This window comes from Myxine glutinosa, chromosome 12 (assembly GCF_964187855.1).
Source record: "Myxine glutinosa chromosome 12, kmMyxGlut1.1, whole genome shotgun sequence".
In the NCBI taxonomy this organism is placed as follows: Eukaryota; Metazoa; Chordata; class Myxini; order Myxiniformes; family Myxinidae; genus Myxine; species Myxine glutinosa.
In genome coordinates, this window is record NC_136272.1 from 18,807,504 (window position 1) to 18,830,929 (window position 23,426).

The window sequence follows — 23,426 nt, forward strand, 5'->3', positions numbered from 1 at the left end:
ATATATATATATATATATATATATATATATATATATATATATATATATATATATATATATATATATATATATATATATATATATATATATATATATATATATATATATACAGTGGGGAGAACAAGTATTTGATACACTGCCGATTTTGCAGGTTTTCCCACTTACAAAGCACGTCAAGGTCTGTAATTTTTATCATAGGTACACTTCAACTGTGGAAGACGGAATCTAAAACAAAAATCCTGAAAATCACATTGTATGATTTTTAAGTAATTAATTTGCATTTTATTGCATGAAATAAGTATTTGATACATCAGAAAAACAGAACTTAATATTTGGTACAGAAACCTTTGTTTGCAATTACAGAGATCAGACGTTTCCTGTAGTTCTTAACCAGGTTTGCACACACTGCAGCAGGGATTTTGGCCCACTCCTCCATACAGATCTTCACCAGATCCTTCAGGTTTCGGGGCTGTCGCTGCGCAACACAGACTTTCAGCTCCCTCCAAAGATTTTCTATTGGGTTCAGGTCTGGAGACTGGCTAGGCCACTCCAGGACCTTGAGATGCTTCGTACGGAGCCACTCCTTAGTTGCCCTGGCTGTGTGTTTCGGGTCGTTGTCATGCTGGAAGACCCAGCCACGCCCCATCTTCAATGCTCTTATTGAGGGAAGGAGATTGTTGGCCAAGATCTCGCGATACATGGCCCCATCCATCCTCCCCTCAATACGGTGCAGTCGTCCTGTCCCCTTTGCAGAAAAGCATCCCCAAAGAATGATGTTTCCACCTCCATGCTTCACGGTTGGGATGGTGTTCTTGGGGTTGTACTCATCCTTCTTCTTCCTCCAAACACGGCGAGTGGAGTTTAAACCAAAAAGCTCTATTTTGGTCTCATCAGACCACATGACCTTCTCCCATTCCTCCTCTGGATCATCCAGATGGTCATTGGCAAACTTCAGACGGGCCTGGACATGCGCTGGCTTGAGCAGAGGGACCTTGCGTGCGCTGCAGGATTTTAATCCATGACGGCGTAGTGTGTTACTTATGGTTTTCTTTGATACTGTGGTCCCAGCTCTCTTCAGGTCATTGACCAGGTCCTGCCGTGTAGTTCTGGGCTGATCCCTCACCTTTCTCATGATCATTGAGGCTCCACGAGGTGAGATCTTGCATGGAGCCCCAGACCGAGGGAGATTGACTGTCATCTTGAACTTCTTCCATTTTCTAATAATTGCGCCAACAGTTGTTGCCTTCTCACCAAGCTGCTTGCCTATTGTCCTGTAGCCCATCCCAGCCTTGTGCAAGTCTACAAATTTGTCCCTGATGTCCTTAGACAGCTCTCTGGTCTTGCCCATTGTGGAGAGGTTGGAGTCTGATTGATTGAGTGTGGACAGGTCTGGAGACGGCTTTGCGGTCGGTCTTTGCGGTCTTTGTGGTCGGAGACGGTCTGGAGACGTCTTTTATGCAGATAACGAGTTCAAACAGGTGCAGTTAATACAGGTAATGAGTGGAGAATGGGAGGGCTTCTTAAAGAAAAAACTAACAGGTCTGTGAGAGCCGGAATTCTTACTGGTTGGTAGGTGATCAAATACTTATTTCATGCAATAAAATGCAAATTAATTACTTAAAAATCATACAATGTGATTTTCAGGATTTTTGTTTTAGATTCCGTCTTCCACAGTTGAAGTGTACCTATGATAAAAATTACAGACCTTTACGTGCTTTGTAAGTGGGAAAACCTGCAAAATCGGCAGTGTATCAAATACTTGTTCTCCCCACTGTATATATACAGTGGAACCTTGACTTACGAGTTTAATTCGTTCTGTGACCGAGCTCGTAACTCAATTTGCTCGTTTCTCAAATCAAATTTCCCCATTAAAATGCATTGAAATGCTATTAATCCGTTCCAGCCCGCCAAAAACCACACCAATTTTTTTTAAAATATGCAGTATATATAAAAATATCTCGCGCTTTATATTTCACCTGTATGCAGCATACAAGTTGGCAGGATGGCCTGGACTGGAGGTACGCACACTTGACTCTAAACTGTCCAGCCTGGGTTTGAATCCCGACCCAGCTATAACCTGTCATGTCGGTGTTTCACAGGCAGGGTGATTCATCAATGTGTGTACCGCTAAACTGGGCGCCCCGTTTGCGTCCCATTAGTTGTTGGATGTTAAGGATCTCACCGTGTCTTCCACAAAGAGAAGGCGAGCTATCGCCGGCACTCTGAACAAGTTGTGGCCTGGCATGCTCTTCTCCTCTGCCGTTATATACGTCCTCCTCGGCATCTTTTTCCAGAAGAGCCCTGTCTCGTCACAGTTGAAGATTTGCTGGGGGATGTATCGTTCGGCTTCTATCAGTTCGGCAAAAGTTATAATAAAATCTTCAGCTGCCTTCACATCTGCCTCACCAAGTCGACAACACGCACACCTCGCTCATGTTTTTCGACGATTGCGTGTTTTATATCCAAGCACATCATCCTCTTCTTCTTCTCAGTACTGCCCTTGGCACTCAATTACTTAGGACCCATGGTTAAAACTAAGAAATTTTCCAAAATAACCAACATGCGAAAACAAAACAGCAGCGATATACGGCAGATATGCTTGCACGGCAAGATAACCACGTGACCGGAACCCACCTGGTGGCGGCTGGCGTAAGCTCCAAAATAACCAACATGCGAAAACAAAACAGCAGCGATATACGGCAGATATGCTTGCACGGCAAGATAACCACGTGACCGGAACCCACCTGGTGGCGGCTGGCGTAAGCTCCAAAATAACCAACATGCGAAAACAAAACAGCAGCGATATACGGCAGATATGCTTGCACGGCAAGATAACCACGTGACCGGAACCCACCTGGTGGCGGCTGGCGTAAGCTCCAAAATAACCAACATGCGAAAACAAAACAGCAGCGATATACGGCAGATATGCTTGCACGGCAAGATAACCACGTGACCGGAACCCACCTGGTGGCGGCTGGCGTAAGCTCCAAAATAACCAACATGCGAAAACAAAACAGCAGCGATATACGGCAGATATGCTTGCACGGCAAGATAACCACGTGACCGGAACCCACCTGGTGGCGGCTGGCGTAAGCTCCAAAATAACCAACATGCGAAAACAAAACAGCAGCGATATACGGCAGATATGCTTGCACGGCAAGATAACCACGTGACCGGAACCCACCTGGTGGCGGCTGGCGTAAGCTCGTAACTCAGATCTCGGCTCGCATCTCAAAGCAATAAACCGCCCGAGCGACGGCTCGTATCTCGGAAAACTCGTAAGTTGGTGCCCTCGTAAGTCAAGGTTCCACTGTATATATATATATATATATATGTATGTATATGTATATATGTATATGTATATATGTATATGTATATATGTATATGTATATATATATATGTATTGCGTATATATATATATGTATGTATGTATATATATATATACATACATACATATACACACACACACAGTCACGTGAAAAAGTAAGTACACCCCATGTAAAGTTTTGACTTTTTCAACATATTTCAACATACAGCTATTTGATCTTTATTTCAACAATATTGATAGATAAAGGTGATATAATATAATAAATATCATGAAACATTTACATTTTGTAGTCCATTGTATAATTTAAATAAACATAAATGCAAATTTCGCATGTGGAAAAAGTCAGTACACCCCAACATTTATCACTACTTCCAATACCTAAAATTAGAATCAGGTGCACCAGCTCAGGTGCAAATGATTAGAACATTGTTAGAGAGGATCTTGGAGGAACCGGTCTTATTTAATCAAATCACCATGCCTAGATCAGAAGAGCGCTCTGAGGCCTTCAGAAAGAAGGTTATAGATGCCTACGAGTCTGGGAAGGGATTTAAAAAGATCCCCAAACAATTTGAAATCAATCATTCGACTGTCCGGAAGATCATCTACAAGTGGAGAAGATTCCAAACAACTGCCAACTTGTTCAGGCCAGGCCGCACCAGCAAGTTCAGCCCGAGAGTAGACCGCAAGATGCTGAAAGAAGTCTCTAAGAACCCCAGAATGTCATCACAGGACCTTCAGGTAGCTCTTGCCACTGTTGATGTCAAAGTGCACAAGTCTACCATTAGAAAGAGGCTCCACAAATTTGATCTACATGGGAGGTGTGCCAGGAGGAAACCTTTTCTGTCCAGAAAGAACATCAGGGCAAGACTAAAGTTTGCCAATGAACACCTTGGCAAAGACCAGCACTTCTGGAACAATGTGCTCTGGACAGATGAGTCAAAGGTAGAGCTATTTGGCCACAGTACCAGAAGACATGTTTGGCGAAAACCAAAGACAGCATTTGACCACAAGAACCTGATGCCAACTGTAAAGCATGGTGGTGGAAATATTATGGTTTGGGGCAGCTTTGCTGCATCAGGGTCTGGGCAGCTCACCATCATGGAATCCACTATGAATTCTTCATTGTACCAGAGGGTGCTTGAGGATAATGTGAGGCCATCTGTCGGAAAGTTGAAGCTCAACCGAAGGTGGACCTTGCAACATGACAATGACCCTAAACATACCAGTAAATCCACCAAGGAATGGCTGAAAAGAAAGAAATGGAGGGTTCTGGAGTGGCCAAGTCAAAGCCCGGATCGAAATCCCATCGAGATGTTGTGGGGGGATTCGAAACGAGCTGTGCATGCAAGAAACCCCTCAAACATCGCATAGCTGAAAGAATTCTGCATGGCGGAGTGGGCAAAAATTTCTCCCAGTTGATGTCAGAGACTGGTAGACAGTTATAAGAAACGCCTACTTGAGGTTGTTTCTGCCAAAGGGGGCAATACCACCTATTAGAGCCAAGGGTGTACTTACTTTTTCCACATGCGAAATTTGTATTTATGTTTATTGAAATTATACAATGGACTACAAAATGTAAATGTTTCATGATATTTGTTATATTATATCACCTTTATCTATTAATATTGTTGAAATGAAGATCAAATAGCTGTATGTTGAAATTTGTTGAAAAGTCAAAACTTTACATGGGGTGTACTTACTTTTTCGCGTGACTGTATCTGTATATATATGTATGTATGTATGTATATATATATATATATATATATATATATATATATATATATATATATATATATATATATATATATATATGTATGTATGTATGTATGTATGTATATACATACATATATATGCATATATATGCATCAGTCACTATGCGACCTTCATATCATCAGTGGAGAACCGCCAGCAAGGTGTCCCATACAGCTGCTGCTGCACCTTGCTGGGAGCGATACGCACCGCCTGCCACGCGGTGACGTTATCTCTGGTATCCACTCATCATATGGAGTCGATATATATATACATATATATATATATTGTAACGGTTTTGAGAAGTGTAACGAATTTGAGAAGTGTAACGGTTTTTGAGAAGTGTAACAATTTTGGAGGAAGTGTAACGAATGTGAAAAGTATGGTTTTGTTATGTGTAACACCCTCGTAATGTAAATAATGGTCGCAGCCGTCCTCCTAGTTAATTCCATGAAACTTACACACAGGCCACGATATATCTTTTTAAATAGTTTATTTCCTTATTCTATGTAGGTTAAATATGTGTTTCCCACTAGATTGACTCTGCATTGTATCAAACGAAATAAGCGTAGGCCCTTTCAATTTCCCCAATCATCTCCGCTCTCCCAAATTCCTTTCAAAAGCGGTGCGAGTGGTGTTCAATCCCGCAAGCCGCCATTGCCCATGTGCTCATCTCGGAGAAGAGGGGGGGTAGGAGCCGCCAACTCACAGGCGTGGCACGTCGTCATGATCGAAGGAGGAATCGGACAGCCCTAACAGCCAACCAGCACCGCGGTTAGCGACCCGGTAGGCGTGCCCTCGCAGCCGGCGGCTTGATTCCGCCCCGAGTGATAAAAGCGACTGGAAGGGACTGCTTCAGCAGATGAGCGAAGAGGTGACATACGAGATGAGCGAAGAGGTGACATACGAGAGGAGCGGTGAGCGGTGAGATGCGACACGCTCCAAGCCAAAGAGGAGAGGTACTCGGAGAGGAAACCAGCTTTGGAGAGACGCGCTGAAAGGAGGGAGACGGCTCCACCAGAAGGAGAGGAGCAGGTGTGCCCGAGCCAGCGCGTGACGTCTACAGCATCGGCAGCGGATACGCGACGGAGGGTTTTCCCGCCAAAAACGCGAGGAATTGAGAGCTGCTGCCTCCGACCCTGCCTCCCTCTCCAGCAATCCACCTCAAGCCCTACCTGCCTGCAATATCCCCCGTGTAAGTGTGAACGTCGTCTGTCCTACTCGTTGTCCTGGGGTTAAGTAAATTGAATAGGATAAGCTAACGATGCACTGTGTGACTGCTTCTTCCATCCATTGCTGTAAATAATTTTGGTCGCTCTTTCTTTTTGCTTGTGTGTGTATAATAAATCTGTTCTTCCTCCGTACTCTGTCTTCTTCTCTTTTCATTCTCTTTCGGTCGCTTTAGAGGTTTCCCGATTGAATATCTGTGGTGCGATCTGGTCAACGTCGGGTGGAATCGGGCCAATTGGGGATCCTGTAACGGTCGCGGTTGGACCATCCGCTCGGCCCATCATAACATCTAAACCGCGATCTGTAACAATTGGTGTCAGGAGTGTCGGATTCGGACCTGGGACTAAATTTGTTAGGCCCAAATTTTGGAACACCAATTGTGTTATATCCGTAACAATATATATATGTATATATATATATATATATATATATATATATATATATATATATATATATATATATATATGTATATATATATGTTTGTGGGGGTGGTGATATGTAGAGTCAGGTAGATTCGTATAGGTCGGTGCTCCGGATGTTGGGTAAGAACCATCACCTGTAATTTCTGTTTCGTCGGAGTAAGGTGTATCTTTGACCCCGTCACGAGGGGGCAGGGCATGTCAACTAGCTTAGGGGATAAGGATAAATTATCCCTTGTATGTCTTACCCTATGTGATTTATCCTTTGGCTCTTTTGGCACTGCACCGTAGACTCTAGTGAGAAATGCCATTAATTGCACTAAATAATAACCATAAAACCAACCGGAAGCCAGTTCTGAGCACAGCCATTTGGGACGCACCAGCTACATCGCCACGGAAGATAGGCAGGCCGAAGACATGCTCTGAGGAGCCCTGATTGGCCAGGGCGGAGCAAGAAGCGACTCGCTATTGGGCGGGAGTTGACCAACGGAAAGGCCGGGGTAAGAAGGGACTCGTGATTGGCCAGGACAGAGCAAGAAGCTACCCGCTGATTGGTGGAAGGAAGGCTGACGAGGAAGCCAAGCGCTGATTGGCAAGGACCACCGAGGATGTCAAAGGCGAGCAAGAAGCGGCACGATGATTGGTGGAGAAGCGCTGATGACGTCACGACCTACCATTGAAAGAATTGGAGGACCGACATTTTCGCTCTTGCTTTTGCTTTCTTTTACCCTGGACTCTTGTTCTCTGACCCTCTGATCTTGCCCTGTTCTTGCTCTCCTCTGGTTCCCTTGTTCTTCTCATTCGCGCATTTGTGCTTGGGCAACGGGTTTCCAGGAAGTGATCGGAGACACCATCGGGAGATGTGCAGGGTTTTGCCAGGCAGAAACGACGTGTGGACGAACGCTCGGGTTTGCGCGAGTGAGGCCTGTTTCCTGCCAACGCTCGCGATTCGCGCGCACCAGCCGACCGGATCTCCGGAGCCTTGGATTCCTGGCGAGCCCCTCCCCCCCCCCCCACCCCCCCAAGCTGATCAGAGCTAAGTGCATGATAAACTACATGCTATTATTTTCCAGTTTATTTTCTTCCTGTGTCTGTGTTATAAGTCTGGTGTGAAGGATCCTGTAGGAATTTAGTTTTACCATCGCGTTTTTCTTGTTACCGGCATTTTATTTCATAAATACTTTCGTTATTTTCTGTACATTTTAAATCCGTGTTCGTGTGAGTTATTTTCCGCAGGTTGAAGACTGCCCGGGGGGATCGCTCAGGTAAGCTTCAGTTTCCTCTTCCCCTTTCTTTCCCCGTATATATAAAATCCGCATTTGGGCATTGCCTTCAGAGTTAAAAGCTCGCTATTGGCCATCCGTGACTAACCAGGTATTAACGAGGGAGAGCAGAGGGGCAGCAAGAAACTTCACCATTGGCTCTTGGAGTTGAAGAAAAAGGGGAGAGCGGGGATCAGTGAGGCAGACGGCCATTATCTTTTCTTCTGAAGAGAAGAAGTTTCTGTGCTTGGACTGCTGGGCTCTGGGAGGGCGCTGTTTAGCTGAGTTGTCCTTCCCGGGGATTAGAAACAGAGGTAATGTTGAGAGACAAAAAGAGAGAGGGCCGTCTTCAAGACTCGCCCCAGGGCTCTGGGCGCCTTCGACGTGCGGGCTTTTCATCGGCCGTCACCATCTTGCCAAGTTCCCGCCTGTGTGGCTTCGAGTCTCAACAGCCACCAACATTCTAAAAGGACCCCATTGGGGGTCCTAAAAGGACCCCCAGTTAAGCCCCGAAAGGCAACATTTTTATTGTATTACTTGTTTTCCCCTGTGTTGTATTTGTAACTGCGTGGAGGTACCTGCGTGGAGGTACCTGCGTGGAGGTGTAATTTTAGTTTTACCTCAGCACTCATTTTCATTCTTTGGTTTATTTTCATTAAATACATATTTGTTGAATTTACTGTCATGTTTCTTTGTTCGTGGATTCGGGAATAGGCCTGTGTTGCTTTCGTTCCCTCCAGGTAAACGTCTCGCAGCCTCCATCTCGTGCGCGTCATAACCACCAAAAATTTGGAAGGTCGCTTCGGGAGTAAAAAACGTTCGGCTATTCGTCATCCGGCGGTCTTAATTGCTGGTGACAGGACTATATATATATATATATATATATATATATATATATATATATATATATATATATATATATATAACATATGTCACCCACGAATGCAATCGTTGTTTTGATATACAGTCACGTGAAAAAGTAAGTACACCCCATGTAAAGTTTTGACTTTTTCAACATACAGCTATTTGTTCTTTATTTCAACAATATTGACAGATAAAGGTCATATAATATAACAAATATCATGAAACATTTACATTTTGGAGTCCATTGTATAATTTAAATAAGCATAAATGCAAATTTCGCATGTGGAAAAAGTAAGTACACCCCCACATTTATCACTACTTCAAATACCTAAAATTAGAATCAGGTGCACCAGCTCAGGTGCAAGTGATTAGAACATCGTAGAGAGGATCTTTGAGGAACCTGTCTTATTTAAACCTCAGGCATTTAGTTTAGTTTGCTCTTTGTTGTTGAAGTGTGCGGCGTCACCATGCCAAGATCAAAAGAGCTCTCTGAGGCCTTCAGAAAGAAGGTTATAGATGCCTACGAGTCTGGGAAGAGATTTAAAAAGATCTCCAAACAATTTGAAATCAATCATTCGATTGTCCGGAAGATCATCTACAAGTGGAGAAGATTCCAAACAACTGCCAACTTTTTCAGACCAGGCCGCCCCAGCAAGTTCAGCCCGAGAGCAGACCGCAAGATGCTGAAAGAAGTCTCTAAGAACCCCAGAATGTCATCACGGGACCTCCAGGTAGCTCTTGCCACTGTTGATGTCAAAGTGCACGAGTCTACCATTAGAAAGAGGCTGCACAAATTTGATCTACATGTGAGGTGTGACAGGAGGAAACCTTTGCTGTCCAGAAAGAACATCAGGGCAAGACTAAAGTTTGCCAATGAACACCTCGGCAAAGACCAGCACTTCTGGAACAATGTGCTCTGGACAGACGAGTCAAAAGGTAGAGCTATTTGGCCACAGTACCAGAAGACATGTTTGGTGAAAACCAAAGACAGCATTTGACCACAAGAACCTGATACCAACAGTAAAGCATGGTGGTAGAAATATTATGGTTTTAGGCACCTTTGCTGCATCAGGGCCTGGCCAGCTCACCATCATAGAATCCACTATGAATTCTTCATTGTACCAGAGGGTGCTTGAGGATAATGTGAGGCGACCTGTCGGAAAGTTGAAGCTCAACCGAAGGTGGACCTTGCAACACGACAATGACCCTAAACATACCAGTAAATCCACCAAGGAATGGCTGAAAAGAAAGAAATGGAGGGTTCTGGAATGGCCAAGTCAAAGCCCGGATCTAAATCCCATCGAGATGTTGTGGGGTGATTTGAAACGAGCTGTGCATGCAAGAAACCCCTCAAACATCGCACAGCTGAAAGAAATCTGCATGGAGGAGTGGGAAAAAATTTCTCCCAGTCGATGTCAGAGACTGGTAGACAGTTATAAGAAACACCTACTTGAGGTTGTTTCTGCCAAAGGGGGCAATACCACCTATTAGAGCCAAGGGTGTACTTACTTTTTCCACATGCGAAATTTGCATTTGTGTTTATTTAAATTATACAATGGACTAGAAAATGTAAATGTTTCATGATATTTGTTATATTATATCACCTTTATCTATCAATATTGTTGAAATGAAGATCAAATAGCTGTATGTTGAAATATGTTGAAAAAGTCAAAACTTTACATGGGGTGTACTTACTTTTTCACGTGACTGTTTATATATATATATATATATATATATATATATATATATATATATATATATACATCCATATATAATACTTCCGTTGAAGTTGGGGACGACTAAGAAGAAGACCTTTGTTGGTCGAAAGCTTGTCAAATTAAAGATCGACGTCCTGAAGCTACATCCGCGTCTGATTTAACCTCCCGATTATTTATTTAATGCAAATGAGACGCCCTGCTCGTACTGTGGAGTTTCTACTATTTCTCACAGTTATATACATATATATATTTTTTTTTTATCAGTTATTAGATAGGTAAGTTTAAACTGATAATATTTCTATTTGTACACGTAAAGGAGAGAATACTTGAAAATTTGAGGAGTGTCATGTGTTCATCATCCTCCAGTTCCAGACCTCCGTTGATGATGCCCCGTGTGACATCATTGACAGTCAAAGCAACTGAGTTGCATACCTTGTGCATGGTATTAACAGACAATCAAGGAGACGTCATGCAGAGCATGATACTTGCAAAATCCACCCCTCCCCTCAAAAAAAAGTTGCCATGGATACAGCAAATTGACCATTTCATTTCGATTAAAATTGACAATCTTGATCAAAGCTCGGGTCAATTGGATTAAAATTGATTTTTCAGATGAAAATTGATGGTTTTGGAAGTTTGACCTTGAGTTGACCTTTGACTTTTTGACCACACAAATAGTTGGTTTCCCAATTTATTGACTCGATATGCAAATGCTGTTCAATTTTCAAGTCAATCGGATGAAAAATGGCGATTTTAGAAATTTGACCTCCAGATGACCTTTGACCTAAAAATCAATAGACCTCTCAATTGTGATGACCTCTACAACTTGGTGAAGTTTCATGACTATTGGTTTGGAATTGTGACCTGTTGGCGGGTGACAAACAAACAAACAGACAGAATAACAAACTCAACCGACCAATATACACTACTCACAATAAGTTAGGGATATTGGCAGGTTCTTCGGTGTGGTTGATTTTGTGTATTAATTATGTTGAAAAAAGTTGTTGGTCCTAATTCTATAGTTATTAGTGAGTGAAAAAACACAGCATTCTTGATTTCATTACCATAACCCTAATGGCCTAACCCCTATAAAAAATAAATAAACTCACTCCCACAATATCCCTAACTTATTGTGAGTAGTGTACTTGAAAAATCTTCGATTTTGCAAGAAATAATTCTTATCAGCCCTGTGAATTGTACATTTCTCCCAATATACATGCACACACGAGATCAGAAGGTGACCTAATCGGAGGAAATGACTGGAGGACGATGCACACTTGATACAATTTATTTGTAAGGTTTGTTTCTTTTCTTTTCTTTTTTTCATCTGCAGATCTCAGACATGCGTGTTCTCGTGCACTTGATGATGGTGTGGAGGTAACCCCTATGCTCAAGCACTTGTTGAGTAAAATAAAGGCGACTGGACCCATTACTGTTGCTGAATATATGCGTGAGACCCTCACCAACCCTGTCAAGGTACGTTTACTAATCTTTCATCCTTTAAAGATGATGACTCTGACACCATATTGCTCATTTGATCTCTATTAAGGTACCAAAGGATTTGTGGGTTTTTGATGCCATTCTGTAAATCGCTTAGCATCATGAGTATCCACCGGTCCTATGCTCACATGATCCTATGCATCACTATGCTCACATGTTACAATGCTGTAAAAGGTTTATATTTTCCATAAATGTTGAAAAACCAAATTGTTCAAAATGCAAATTTTACATCGTGGAAACAAAGGTTTTGATTTAAGTTTGTAGGTCAAATGTAAAGCTTTTCTCAAAAACAGTTTGTTTCTGCACTCACCAAAGCCAAATGCATCAGCTACCAATAGGTTAATTTTGGGGAGACATATCTGACCCATATATAATTTGGCAGGACAGTATGGTCAAAATTTTGTGTCCATCAGACTAACTGTTGCAGAGAATTTTTTTTCGTACTCATCGGATCAAGCGTTGTACTTGTTTAATTATGACGTCATAATGAAGGCACCGATGTCATCATTATCAACATATCTTATTCCCCATGGGGAGTACTTGACTGTGAGGCATGTTTAAATTTTTTTCCATTGAGCGGTTTGGGAGAGATATCGGTGTAACTGTTTTCCAAGATGGCGTCCGTAACATATGACCTATGACGACATAATTATGAATAAAAAAATTATACAGGCAGAGGTGTTCCTATCGTAAAATTTTGTGTCAATCGGACGAACGGTTGCCGAGAAAATGAATTTTAAAAAATACAGACACGCACATACGAACACCACACATACGTACGTAACCGAATGCCTATCTCTGGTTTTCACTTCGCGAGCACAGGGTAACTAAATAGCATTGATTATAATCATTTGGGCTGGAAGGATGGATGACCTAGAGGTCCTCACATTCGCCTCTGAGCGGTCAAACCTGGGCTTGAGTCTCAATTCGGCTATGATCTACCACCCTGGTGTGTCACAAGCTGGGTGATTCATGGTGTGCGCCGTCCCTCGGATAAACGCTAAACTGGGAGTCCCTGTTGGCATCAGTTGGTGGACGTGAAATATCCCTCGGTGTCCTTCGCAAAGAGTAGACGAGCTATCGCTCCAACAGACTTAGTTACAACTAAGTAGCTAACAACTAAATTACAAATTCCTGCTCTAACCTGCTTCGTTGAAGGTCAGGCTGAGTCAGCCGGGGTTGTGTAGTAAGACTGAGGCCGAATTCATTCCCCGGCTGACCCCACAATTAGGTGGCAATAGTTGGGGCCATTAAAGAAAGAAAGAACGAACAATAATTTATTCAGCATTGATGATTTACCATGTCATGTGTTGCACCTGCCCACTAAAAATGCCATTGTGTTTTATGTCACCATTTGCCAAATGAAATGTGAAAGGTTGCCTTGCCCGGGGGCTGAACAACAAACAGTTCTACCTGACTGATGAATTGTGTGTCACCACAAATTTCCTTCACACCTTTTGCAATTCCTTATTTCCTCATGCTTGTCACAGACGAATGCGATGTTTTCCTTTAGGGATATTACATGTGCCATGACATGCTTGGTTCGCAGGGGGACTTTGTAACTTCTCCAGAAATAAGCCAGATGTTTGGAGAGGTACGTTGGGCACATATCTGGGCATGAAATATTTTACCTGTTGTGTCTATATTTTGTTTTGTGAGCTAATATTTTATTCCTTGACTACCTTGAGCCTTTCTGTGGATACATATCAATTTCTCTTTGTTTAGTTTATATTTACGACAAGGTCTGGCAGAATATCTTACCGGTGTGTGCACTCGTTTTTGAGCTTTCTCACCTGGGTTGGAATGTCGACCCAACTATAAACTGTCAAACTGGTCTTTCATATGTCGGGTGATTCATAAATTGTTTACGAATTTGAAAATTGGGCGCCGTCTGGCAAAAAGATGTTAAGCCGGGGGACCGGTCTGCCTGCTCTGGGGGCATTTGTACATGTGATATATCATATGGTGTCTTTCGCGAAGATTAGGCCAGTTATCTCTGGCATGCTGAACAAATTTCAAATCTTTGCGCTGATTGGCTGACTGACTGCTGGCAAGGCAACAGCAAACCACGCAGCATAGGCCTTGCCAAGAGATTGCTTTGGCAGCACCGGCACACTGTTAGAGTGTGGTACATTGAAGATTATAATTTTGAAAGGAATGGGAATTTAATTACTTTTTATTGTATCTGAAATGTTACTGGATCTGAAACGGCAGGGAAAGTAGGTTTGTGGAAGATAGAATGGAAGGAAAGGAGCATCGTGGTGAAGCCAGGGTTGTTGCACTCAACATCTCGAAGGCTTTTGACAAAGTGTGACACAAGGGTCTCATCCATAAACTAATATCATACAGTATTTCTGGAAGATTGCTCGATTATAATCTCTGATTTTCTTAAAAATGGCCAAATCTTTGTGGTACATGAGGGACATTCGTCCCCCGTCCATAATACTAATGTTGGTGTCCCTCAGGGGTCTGTGTTGGGTCCAATATTGTTCTTGTTGTACATCAATGATCTGCCTGATTGGATTCTTTATCAGTTATGCATTTACGCAGATGACTCAACACTGGATACTACCTACCCAGGAACCTTGTCTCGCCCTGCCCGTGACCATGCCAGTATCACTCCCAATCAGGATCTTGAGAGTGTGATAAACTGGGGAAAAGACTGGCTTGGTACTTTCAACCAAAACAAGACCCACTTGTTTATGTCTAGTTCAAGATCACCTTGTTTTCAAATCCTGTCTATGGATTCTTCACTTTTGCAGGAACTTCCTGTTATCCGTCTGCTTGGATTGGACATCAGCTCAAACATCAGCTGGGAAAAGTACATCTCTGGTTTCGCTAAAAGAGCCTCCCAGCACTTTGGCTGATTCGTTCGTGCTCGGCGATACCTTTCTCAAGCTGCTATTCTCCATCTATAAAAGGCCACTATATGACCTGTTATGGAATATCATTGCCATATTTGGGCTGGTGCCCCAGCTTGTCACCTATCTTTTCTTGAGAGAATCCAGCGACGTGCTGCCATTCTGGTGGGACAGGAGTTGGCATCATCCCTGGAACCTCTCTCAGTCTGCCACTCTGTTACTTCCTTGAGCCTTTTCTATCGATATTATCATGAAATGTGCTCTGAGGGTCTTTCACAGGTTGTTCCACCTGCGCATATTTTCAGTACATGTTTGGCAGTTTTTTTCCCCATTCATCCACGGCATCTGTCCCGTGGTGTAAGACTATGAGGTATTATTCTAGTTTTTTTTCCCCGTACTGCATCACTCTGGAACAGTTTACCTGCCTCTTGTTTTCCCCTCTACCCCAACCTACCTCAATTCAAGAGGAATGTCAATAGATTCCTCCTTTCTGTCTAATATCTACACTTTTCTTTCCTTTGTGTAGCCCCCACCTTGAGTGGTGTTATTGGCTTTGTGGTGGGCGAAATCCCATAAATAAATAAAAAGCATGCATGGAGCATGAGTGGGGTGCGGGAGAGGTCAAACCCTCTGGCCGTACCGTATTTGCATATGTACTAATTAAATAGTTCCTGTACATGATTGTCTTTGAAACACTTGTGATGTCATTTCTTTGTTTTTGTCAATCGTCAGCATAATGATGTTTCCTCAGCAAGTTTACCGTAAACCATGTACAGGTTTGCTGTTGTTTTTTTAAAATCGTAATGCAGTTGCCATGGAAATGTATTTTTAGTAGGATACTGTTTGAATCGATAGTAATATTATATATATGGACTTTGTCATATGTCGGTGCTTTATTGGTTGTCTTGGTTGGTGGGTTCGCAGCTCATGGCTGTTTGGGTGGTAAGTGAGTGGATGGCGGCTGGACAGCCATCGAGTCTGCAAGTGGTGGAGTTTGGACCAGGCCGCGGATCGCTGTCCAGTGACATGCTACGGGTAAGTATCATTATTTTGCTATAATTTCACAATCAGTCTTGAAATTTCTGTTTCATTCGGCTATTGGACATCTTGCACTGTTCTTATCTTACTATAATTCACCAAATGTCCGTCCGTCTGTCTGTCTGTCTGTCCGTTCGAAGGTACCATAAACTGCTGAACCGATCTCAATGATATTTTGGGTGGATAATCCTGGGATCTCCAGGAGTAAAATAGGCTATATAGTTTTCCCAATTTCAGCTTTAGTCTCAAGTATTCTCAGGTTTGGACTCACGCATAACATTCGCGTTCGCATAACGTTCATTGTTCTCATTGTGACCATGTTGCTTTCCCGGGTGCCGCACAAAGGGCTGCACCGACCGCTGCATGGCTGCATCGATCGAACTCGGTGACCTCGGACAAAGACCTTTTATAAGGACACGGGTTTTTTTTTTTTGGTTTTTTAAAAATCCCTGCTTGAGAGAATCCCTGAGGGTTGAATCCCTGCTTGAGAGAATTCTAACCCATTTCAACTGAAGGAAACACGTATCAGGAGTACATACGACATAGCGATTGTTAACACGATTAGTTTAATCTCCACATGAGAGGATTCCACATAGCTATTTGGGCGGTGAATAAGCTAACAGATCGCTGTCTCCATCGATCTTGCCAAGGCCGTAACAGCTATTGGCTCAAAATCCTTTTAACTGTTGATTTGGAAGTTTTTACAATGAAGGAAACACGTATCGGGAGTACATACGACATCGGGTGGACTAACTGCACGCGTCTTCAGTATCGAGCTTAAATCTGTCATGGCGGATCTGAAGAGCGGAATGCTTGGAGAAGTGGTGGGCTACTTCGGCATGAAGGAGGATCAGAAACGTGGACTCCCACACTGCCACATCCTGCTGATACTTGCTCCTGCATGACGTTATTTTTCCGGGTGCCGCACAAACGGCTGCACTGATCGAGATTTAACGGATGTTTATATGAATCGTTTAAAAGAAAAAAAGCCTTCAATATCTGATATTTAGCCTTTTCATTTGGGCCTCCCAATTGAAGCCCCGCCCATAGGGCGGGTACCGTTGCTAGTAATAATAATAATACATTTACGAAACTGTAATGAACTGCAAGACAAAGTAAAGCTGCAATAATAAGTAATAATGATTGTAATCCTCTTATGAATTTGCAATTGGTCACTGGCTTTGACACCAATACAATTTTTTTTATTACAGGCGCTTGGCATCAAAAAGCTACATACAGTTTCAAAACGAACACCTCACCACCATTTGAGCATTTACTATGCATCAGATGTGGCGATAAATGTGAATTGTTGCTCTCAGCTTGCCGTCTCGATCACAACCCCGTTTAGAATCCTGTGCGGGCACGAGCAACTTGCTCGTAAAAATAATAGCTAGAGAGTTCACAGAATACCTTGTCTCACAAAGCCTTGTGAAAAAAAAAAAAGACTTGGGAAGGGTCTTTTTAACTCTTCCTTTGTGTTTCTGAGCTCAGTCTATATTGACTTTGTTCATGAACTTTGAATAACAGGTACAATGGCAAACATGATTAAGCTGATGGGTCAAACAGAACAGAAAAGTCAGAGCTGAATCATATACCAACTCTTCTCGGAGAAACTGATGACTTTGGAATGATCTTTGAGAAAAAGATCAACTAAACAAGTGCAGATACATTCAAAGTACACTGCCTCCATGCCAAATAAATAAATAACATCCTCCAGTGCGGTATTGCCGGGGCGCCCCGGCAATACCGCAGTGCAGCACATAGAGACAGTATTGGAAGGGAGAGGTGTACAATAAATTGATTGATTAATTGCATAATTAAAATCAATATAAATAATAAATCGATTAATTGATTAATCAATAAGTCAAAAATATCCTTTATAGCCACATCACTTGGTCACTGTCGTGTCCGAATATCAGCTAACTAACTCAAAAGGTGCCTGAGATATTGCCCAGATGAGAAAGAAAAGAAATGTGATCAATAATGAAAATAAATAAATAATAATGGTTTAAATAATTAAATTATTAATCAATTGGCTAATAGAATACCTACAGCACCACTGTTTCATCCGAATCTGTAACTTAAAAAAAGTAATTAATTAAGCCATTAATCGAAAAATTAAATAATTAATCGATGAATTGATTAATCAATAAATCATGAATACCTTTCACAGCCAAATCACTTGGTCATTGTCGTGTCCAAATATCAGCTTCCTAGCTCAAAAGGTGCCTGAGATAATGCCCAGATGAGAACGAATGAGGGACGAATGAGTAGATGTGTTAGTTTTCTGTAGAACTAAATAAATAAAGCAGAACTAAATAAGAAGTAAATATTTAGTAGAACTAAATAAATAAAGTACTTAATTAATCTATTATAATTAAGTAACTAATCCATTAATTGATTAATCCCCCCCCCCCCCCCCCCCCCAAAAAAAAACCAATCAAAAACACAAAAAAACACTTGCTCACTATAGTGCCGGAATTTCAGCTTTCTAGCTCAAAGGATGGCTGAGATATCTCCTGGACAAATAAACAAACAAAAAAGAAAGAAAGAAAACAAGAAACCGGAGTGAAAACTGAGTAATCCCTTTCAGCGCGTGTCATTGCCGGGACCCCTTCGGTGCCCGGCGATGACGTCATGCAGGGACTGGAGATGGAATAGGAAAGGAGTGGTGTACAACAATCAGATATTTTGGAAGACATTAGCTCGGTCGTTGCATCGTTAGGCTGTCTGAGTCTCACTGTTATTACACTAAGAGTTACGGTCGAGACTGCGTAAAATTTTGCCCAAGTACTATTAAACTGAGGGTTTTTGGAAGTGCGAATAAGGTGATTTGTGTTATCCAGTGTTAAAGATAAGTATATCATTCATTTGAAATAAAATAAAAGGTTTAAAGGCAAATAAACAAAACAAACCATCAAATGGAAAGTTTACAGCAGTTGATGCAGCGTCTCTTATACCACCTTATTTTAACACTTTTGATTAGTTATTCTTGCCTGTTGGTTGTGTCCTTTATGACGTCCCTAAACTTGTTTTAAACAATTTCCTGTTTTGAATGATTTTCAATTTCGTTCGCCTGTCAGGGAGTAATTTTATACTGTGCTGTACGCACTTGAGTTCAGGACGAGACTCAGTACAATTTACCAAAATTCAGGGCCAAAGTACATCTAAACTGCAGGTTCATGTTCTGATAATGAATGAATGAATGAATGAATGATCGTTTTAAGGCCATTTTCCCCGCTAGAGCGGGGGTTAGCCAAAGATACGTGTTGAAAATATAAAATCAAGTTGAAATTTGCAGCATGATCAATGTGTGCACACAGGTGTTTGAGCAGTTCCACAAGGTTCTTCATTCGGTGTCCATTTCGCTGCACCTGGTGGAGGTTAGCCCAGCACTGAGCGAAGTGCAGGAGGAGGTCCTGTGTGGGTCTGTGTCTCCTCACAGTACGCAGCTACCTAGCAATGGGGCACACAAGCAGCGTGTCAATTCGAGAGGAGTTCCCGTGTCCTGGTACCGAAATGTTCAAGACGTCCCTGAAGGTGTGGAGTGTTGTAAAGAGTTCACCTTGAATGACCCTGCTTTTGTTGTCAAGTTCTTCAGAATCCATATGACAAATATAGTTTTCTTTGTTTTTAGGTTTTTCTTTTTATTTGGCACATGAGTTCTTTGATGCTCTTCCCATCCACAAATTCCAGGTGGGCACACTATTAATGCTTGCATTCAATTTGAAGGTCACCTGTTCTGTTATATTATGGCATTACCTTTATATTCTACTACTGGATTGTGCTTGCATAAATATTCGATTCATTGCAGAATGGGTGAGCTGTATATGAACTCTTTATTTATGCCCAAGCTACGCCCCTCGCTCAACTGAGGAAGTGACAGGCTGCCGGCACAGTTCAAGCTCCACCCCATCTTGTTGAGGGAGTGAGCCTCCACCGGCCGAGTTTTGTTTACGGACAGTTTTGTGATTTTTTTTTCCCCCTTTCTTCTGGAATCGTGGCTTCAGGTTGCATCAGCATTCCGAATTTAGCCTTTCTAGTCCAGTTTTCTTTATTTCAATGCACCATATTCTTTACAGAGCATTGGGGCTGCCAAAGCAGTTTCTTGGCAAGTGATACTGGGTGGTTTGCCATTGCCTTCCCAGCATTGTTTGTCCATGCTCTATCTTTCACATGCTGAGCGTCAAGCAAGGAAGCAGCACATACCATTTTAAAGTCTTTGGTATGACTCGTGTAGGGATTGAACCACCGACCTCCCAGACTCGGAGCAGACGCTCTAACCATTACACTACCGAGTCTAGTTCCTAGCCCACTTAGAAGGTACTAAATGTTTATATTCGTCAATGAGTGGTTCGAAACAGCTTTATATAACTATATAATGAGAGCAGTTGCCTGGTGATCCGGCTTGATTAATGTGAGGCTGTCGCAACTTTGACATATTACATTCATCCATCCTCGGCCTTGATCATTCCACTATTGCTAAAACAAACAACAAGTGCACAAAGAAAAGCCACACACTGGTTTGTATAACAATGATGCAAAACATTTTAATGATTATGTCAATTGGTTGATTGATTAATATTGATCATTCAGTATGTGGTTCATGAAAGGAAAGCTTAATTTTATGAAGATGTGAATTCAATTTATTTACTTGGCAAACATTTATATCTTCCTTCCTCATAGCTGCCGAGTCTTATTGTTATGCATTAATTTAATTGTTTCAATTATTAATTTCCCTCTCTCCCTTCCACCTTTATCCATGCTATTGCACATTGTGCTGTCCCTCTTAACTCTACCTCCCTCTCCTGGAACAAAACTGGTCGGCCATGTTGTGATGTAATGTGGGAGGTACAGGAGGTAAATAAGTTGATGAACTCAAGTCCCATGATCACTTTGACCTCCCATTAACCCCTTGCTTATTGTGACAGAAAACTGAGCGTGGTTGGCGTGAGGTGCTTGTTGATCTGGATCCTTCAGCTCCCAATCGGCTCCGATTTGTTCTGGCCCCGACTGCAACCGTGGCCTCCAACAACCTCATCCAGGTGAGTTTTCTGGTCAGTTTTTGTTAGTGAAAACTCATTAGTGCAATAAAATTACTAAAACGGTTTATATGCAACCTGCAGTTTAGTTTACGGTATACATTCGATTGCAGTTTTTTGAGACGTATGTTTGAAGAGGAATCCAAAATCTTGAAAACTTTTTAAAGCAAAACAGTTTGTAAAACTATTTAAACCTTTTTTTGTAATGTTTTTTTTTTTGCAATCCAGTTTGACTGTCTCTTCTCTGATAACTTGAAACCTGACATATTGAATAAATATAAAATAATTATTTATTAATGTAACTCTATCTGACCCCCTTTCACTTTCCCCTGCCCCGGCACTGTTTTGAAATTAGGTCTCAAATTCCTTCCTTGCAGTTGGAGGAGACACGAGACCATGTGGAGGTGAGCCCAGAGGCTGGGCTTTTGGCAAGCCGTCTGGCAGAGAGAATTGCCGGCAATGGTGGTGGTGCCCTCATTGTAGATTACGGCCACACTGGCTCTGGCACCGACACCTTCCGGGTGAGCAATCTCAGTTGATGAGTGAAAGGGTGTGAAATGAGAACATCGCGGAGATCATGGCTCAGTTGCAGATATGGTGGCAGCTCTGATTGCGATTGTTGTAATAATTATTGTTATCATTATAATCTGCTCAGTTCCCACTTTTTGGTCAGCCTGTTGGTGTTCCCATTTGAACCTTTGTTTCATGATGCAGGGAACCCAAGTTCTAATCCCAGAAGCAAAATGTGTTTGTCCTTTGTCTGCTAATGCCATTGTAATTTTTACCCCATGCATGTGAAGTGAAAAGCGGGGTTAAGCAATGGGTTCACTTTGTCTATCTGCCTGTCTGCAAACGTCAGTTTATGATCGAGGATCAACTTGATTTCAATTGAATGTTATATTTTGTACATTAATCTGAACACAAACCTGTAGTTTAGCACTACTTTGGCTCTGAATTTGGCAAATTGTACGGAATGTCGTTCCGATCTCGCATATGCAGAGTAAGGGAAATGTTTTTTTACTCTTTCTGCCTGTCTGACATTCAAACAAAATTAATCATTCCAAACAGAAAGCTTGTTGTTTTTAAGGACGTCATAAAGGGCACAAACAATAGGCATGAAGAACTAATGTAACATGTTAAATAGGGTGGTGTAAAAGACGCTGCGTCAACGGTGGTAAACTTCTGAATTTTTTTTTCTGCAACCATTAAAATCTTTCTTTTATTTCAATTTAATTGTATACGGTACTTGAACACTGTAGAGCACAAACTATCTTGTTGGAACTTTCAAAAACCCTTCCGTTTAGCAGTATTTGGATAAAATATGACACCATTTTACATCATCTCAACCAATCAAATTTACCGCATGCAGACCCTGCCCATGTTCTTCTTTTTTTTTTTTTTTCCAGACTGCGCAGGGTAAAATCTATGAATTTATAGCGGCATTATTTTGCCTTTTATGTTATAATATGTAAGTATGCTTGAGCTTTTCTGGGTTTTCAATAAGCGGGATGATCGAAGGTTTTCCGGTACTGGGTGCATCCGGAAGTGACGAGTACCAATGTACCAATGAATGAAAATGAATGAATGATCGTTTTGAGGCCATTTTTCCCCGCTAAAGCGGGGGTTAGCCTTGCGGGCCCCATGACCTTATGGTTCCCTTTTTGAGGCAGTTTTTATGGCCGGATGCCCTTCCTGACGCCAACTACCAATGTACTAATGTATTTGTCTGAATGTGATGTATGGACAAAGTTCCACCATGAGCCCTTAAATAATTTTAAAAAGAACAAATCTTCTTGGTATTGGTATTTGCATCTGACAATCTGTCATGGAAGTGACATGTGAAGTCACTCTCAAAATCGGTGGCTGCTTCAGACATGTGGCCATCTAATAAAGTTTTTGTTTTTATTGTTACAAAAGCTAATATTTACTTTAGATTTTTGCCACAGTGCAGGGGATTGCTTAAATTTTGGCCTTGTTATATAGGGTCAGTCCCAAAAATATACCCAATTTTAATTGTTTATTAAATCTGCTATTTTTAATGCAAGACCATACAATTTTTATGATACATAAAGTAACTCTTTTCGTTCTTTCACGAGCCTCGATCTTGTATACAAAAAAAATTAAAAAAAAAAAAAAAAAAAAAAAAAAAAACTCATAACGTTTCGTTTGACTATAACAAATGTTTGAAATGTCCTCCTTTAAGTTCTGCACACTTAAGGATATACATTGTGGAATGTAGATCGATGTAAAGTATGGGATGTAAATCCAATGACTACCGAGACCACACCATATCGTCGTCTTTGGGGAGTGTGCAGTGGTAACTCGACAAGGTGGGCCCCAAAACTGACAATTCTGTTTGTTTACCAAACCATTCAAGTAACCATGACATTCATCGCTGCAAATTAATGTCTGTTG

General features: G+C 41.8%; 1 protein-coding gene across 6 annotated transcripts in view; it reads left to right on the forward strand.

Moving 5' to 3' along the window:
- The window catches only part of NDUFAF7 (NADH:ubiquinone oxidoreductase complex assembly factor 7), a 486,324-nt gene that overhangs the window by 392,387 nt on the left and 70,511 nt on the right, over positions 1-23,426 (forward strand). For 4 of the 6 annotated variants that reach the window (XM_078766537.1, XM_068133139.2, XM_068133137.2 and 1 more), the window contains exons 2-8: positions 11,904-12,046; positions 13,584-13,664; positions 15,856-15,966; positions 19,293-19,509; positions 19,607-19,665; positions 20,901-21,014; positions 21,389-21,532. In XM_078766537.1, the coding sequence (XP_078622663.1) occupies positions 11,904-12,046; positions 13,584-13,664; positions 15,856-15,966; positions 19,293-19,509; positions 19,607-19,665; positions 20,901-21,014; positions 21,389-21,532 (869 nt within the window). The remainder of the gene's footprint in view (positions 1-11,903; positions 12,047-13,583; positions 13,665-15,855; positions 15,967-19,292; positions 19,510-19,606; positions 19,666-20,900; positions 21,015-21,388; positions 21,533-23,426) is intronic. The other 2 variants (XM_068133140.2, XM_068133141.2) reach the window with 2 other exon arrangements.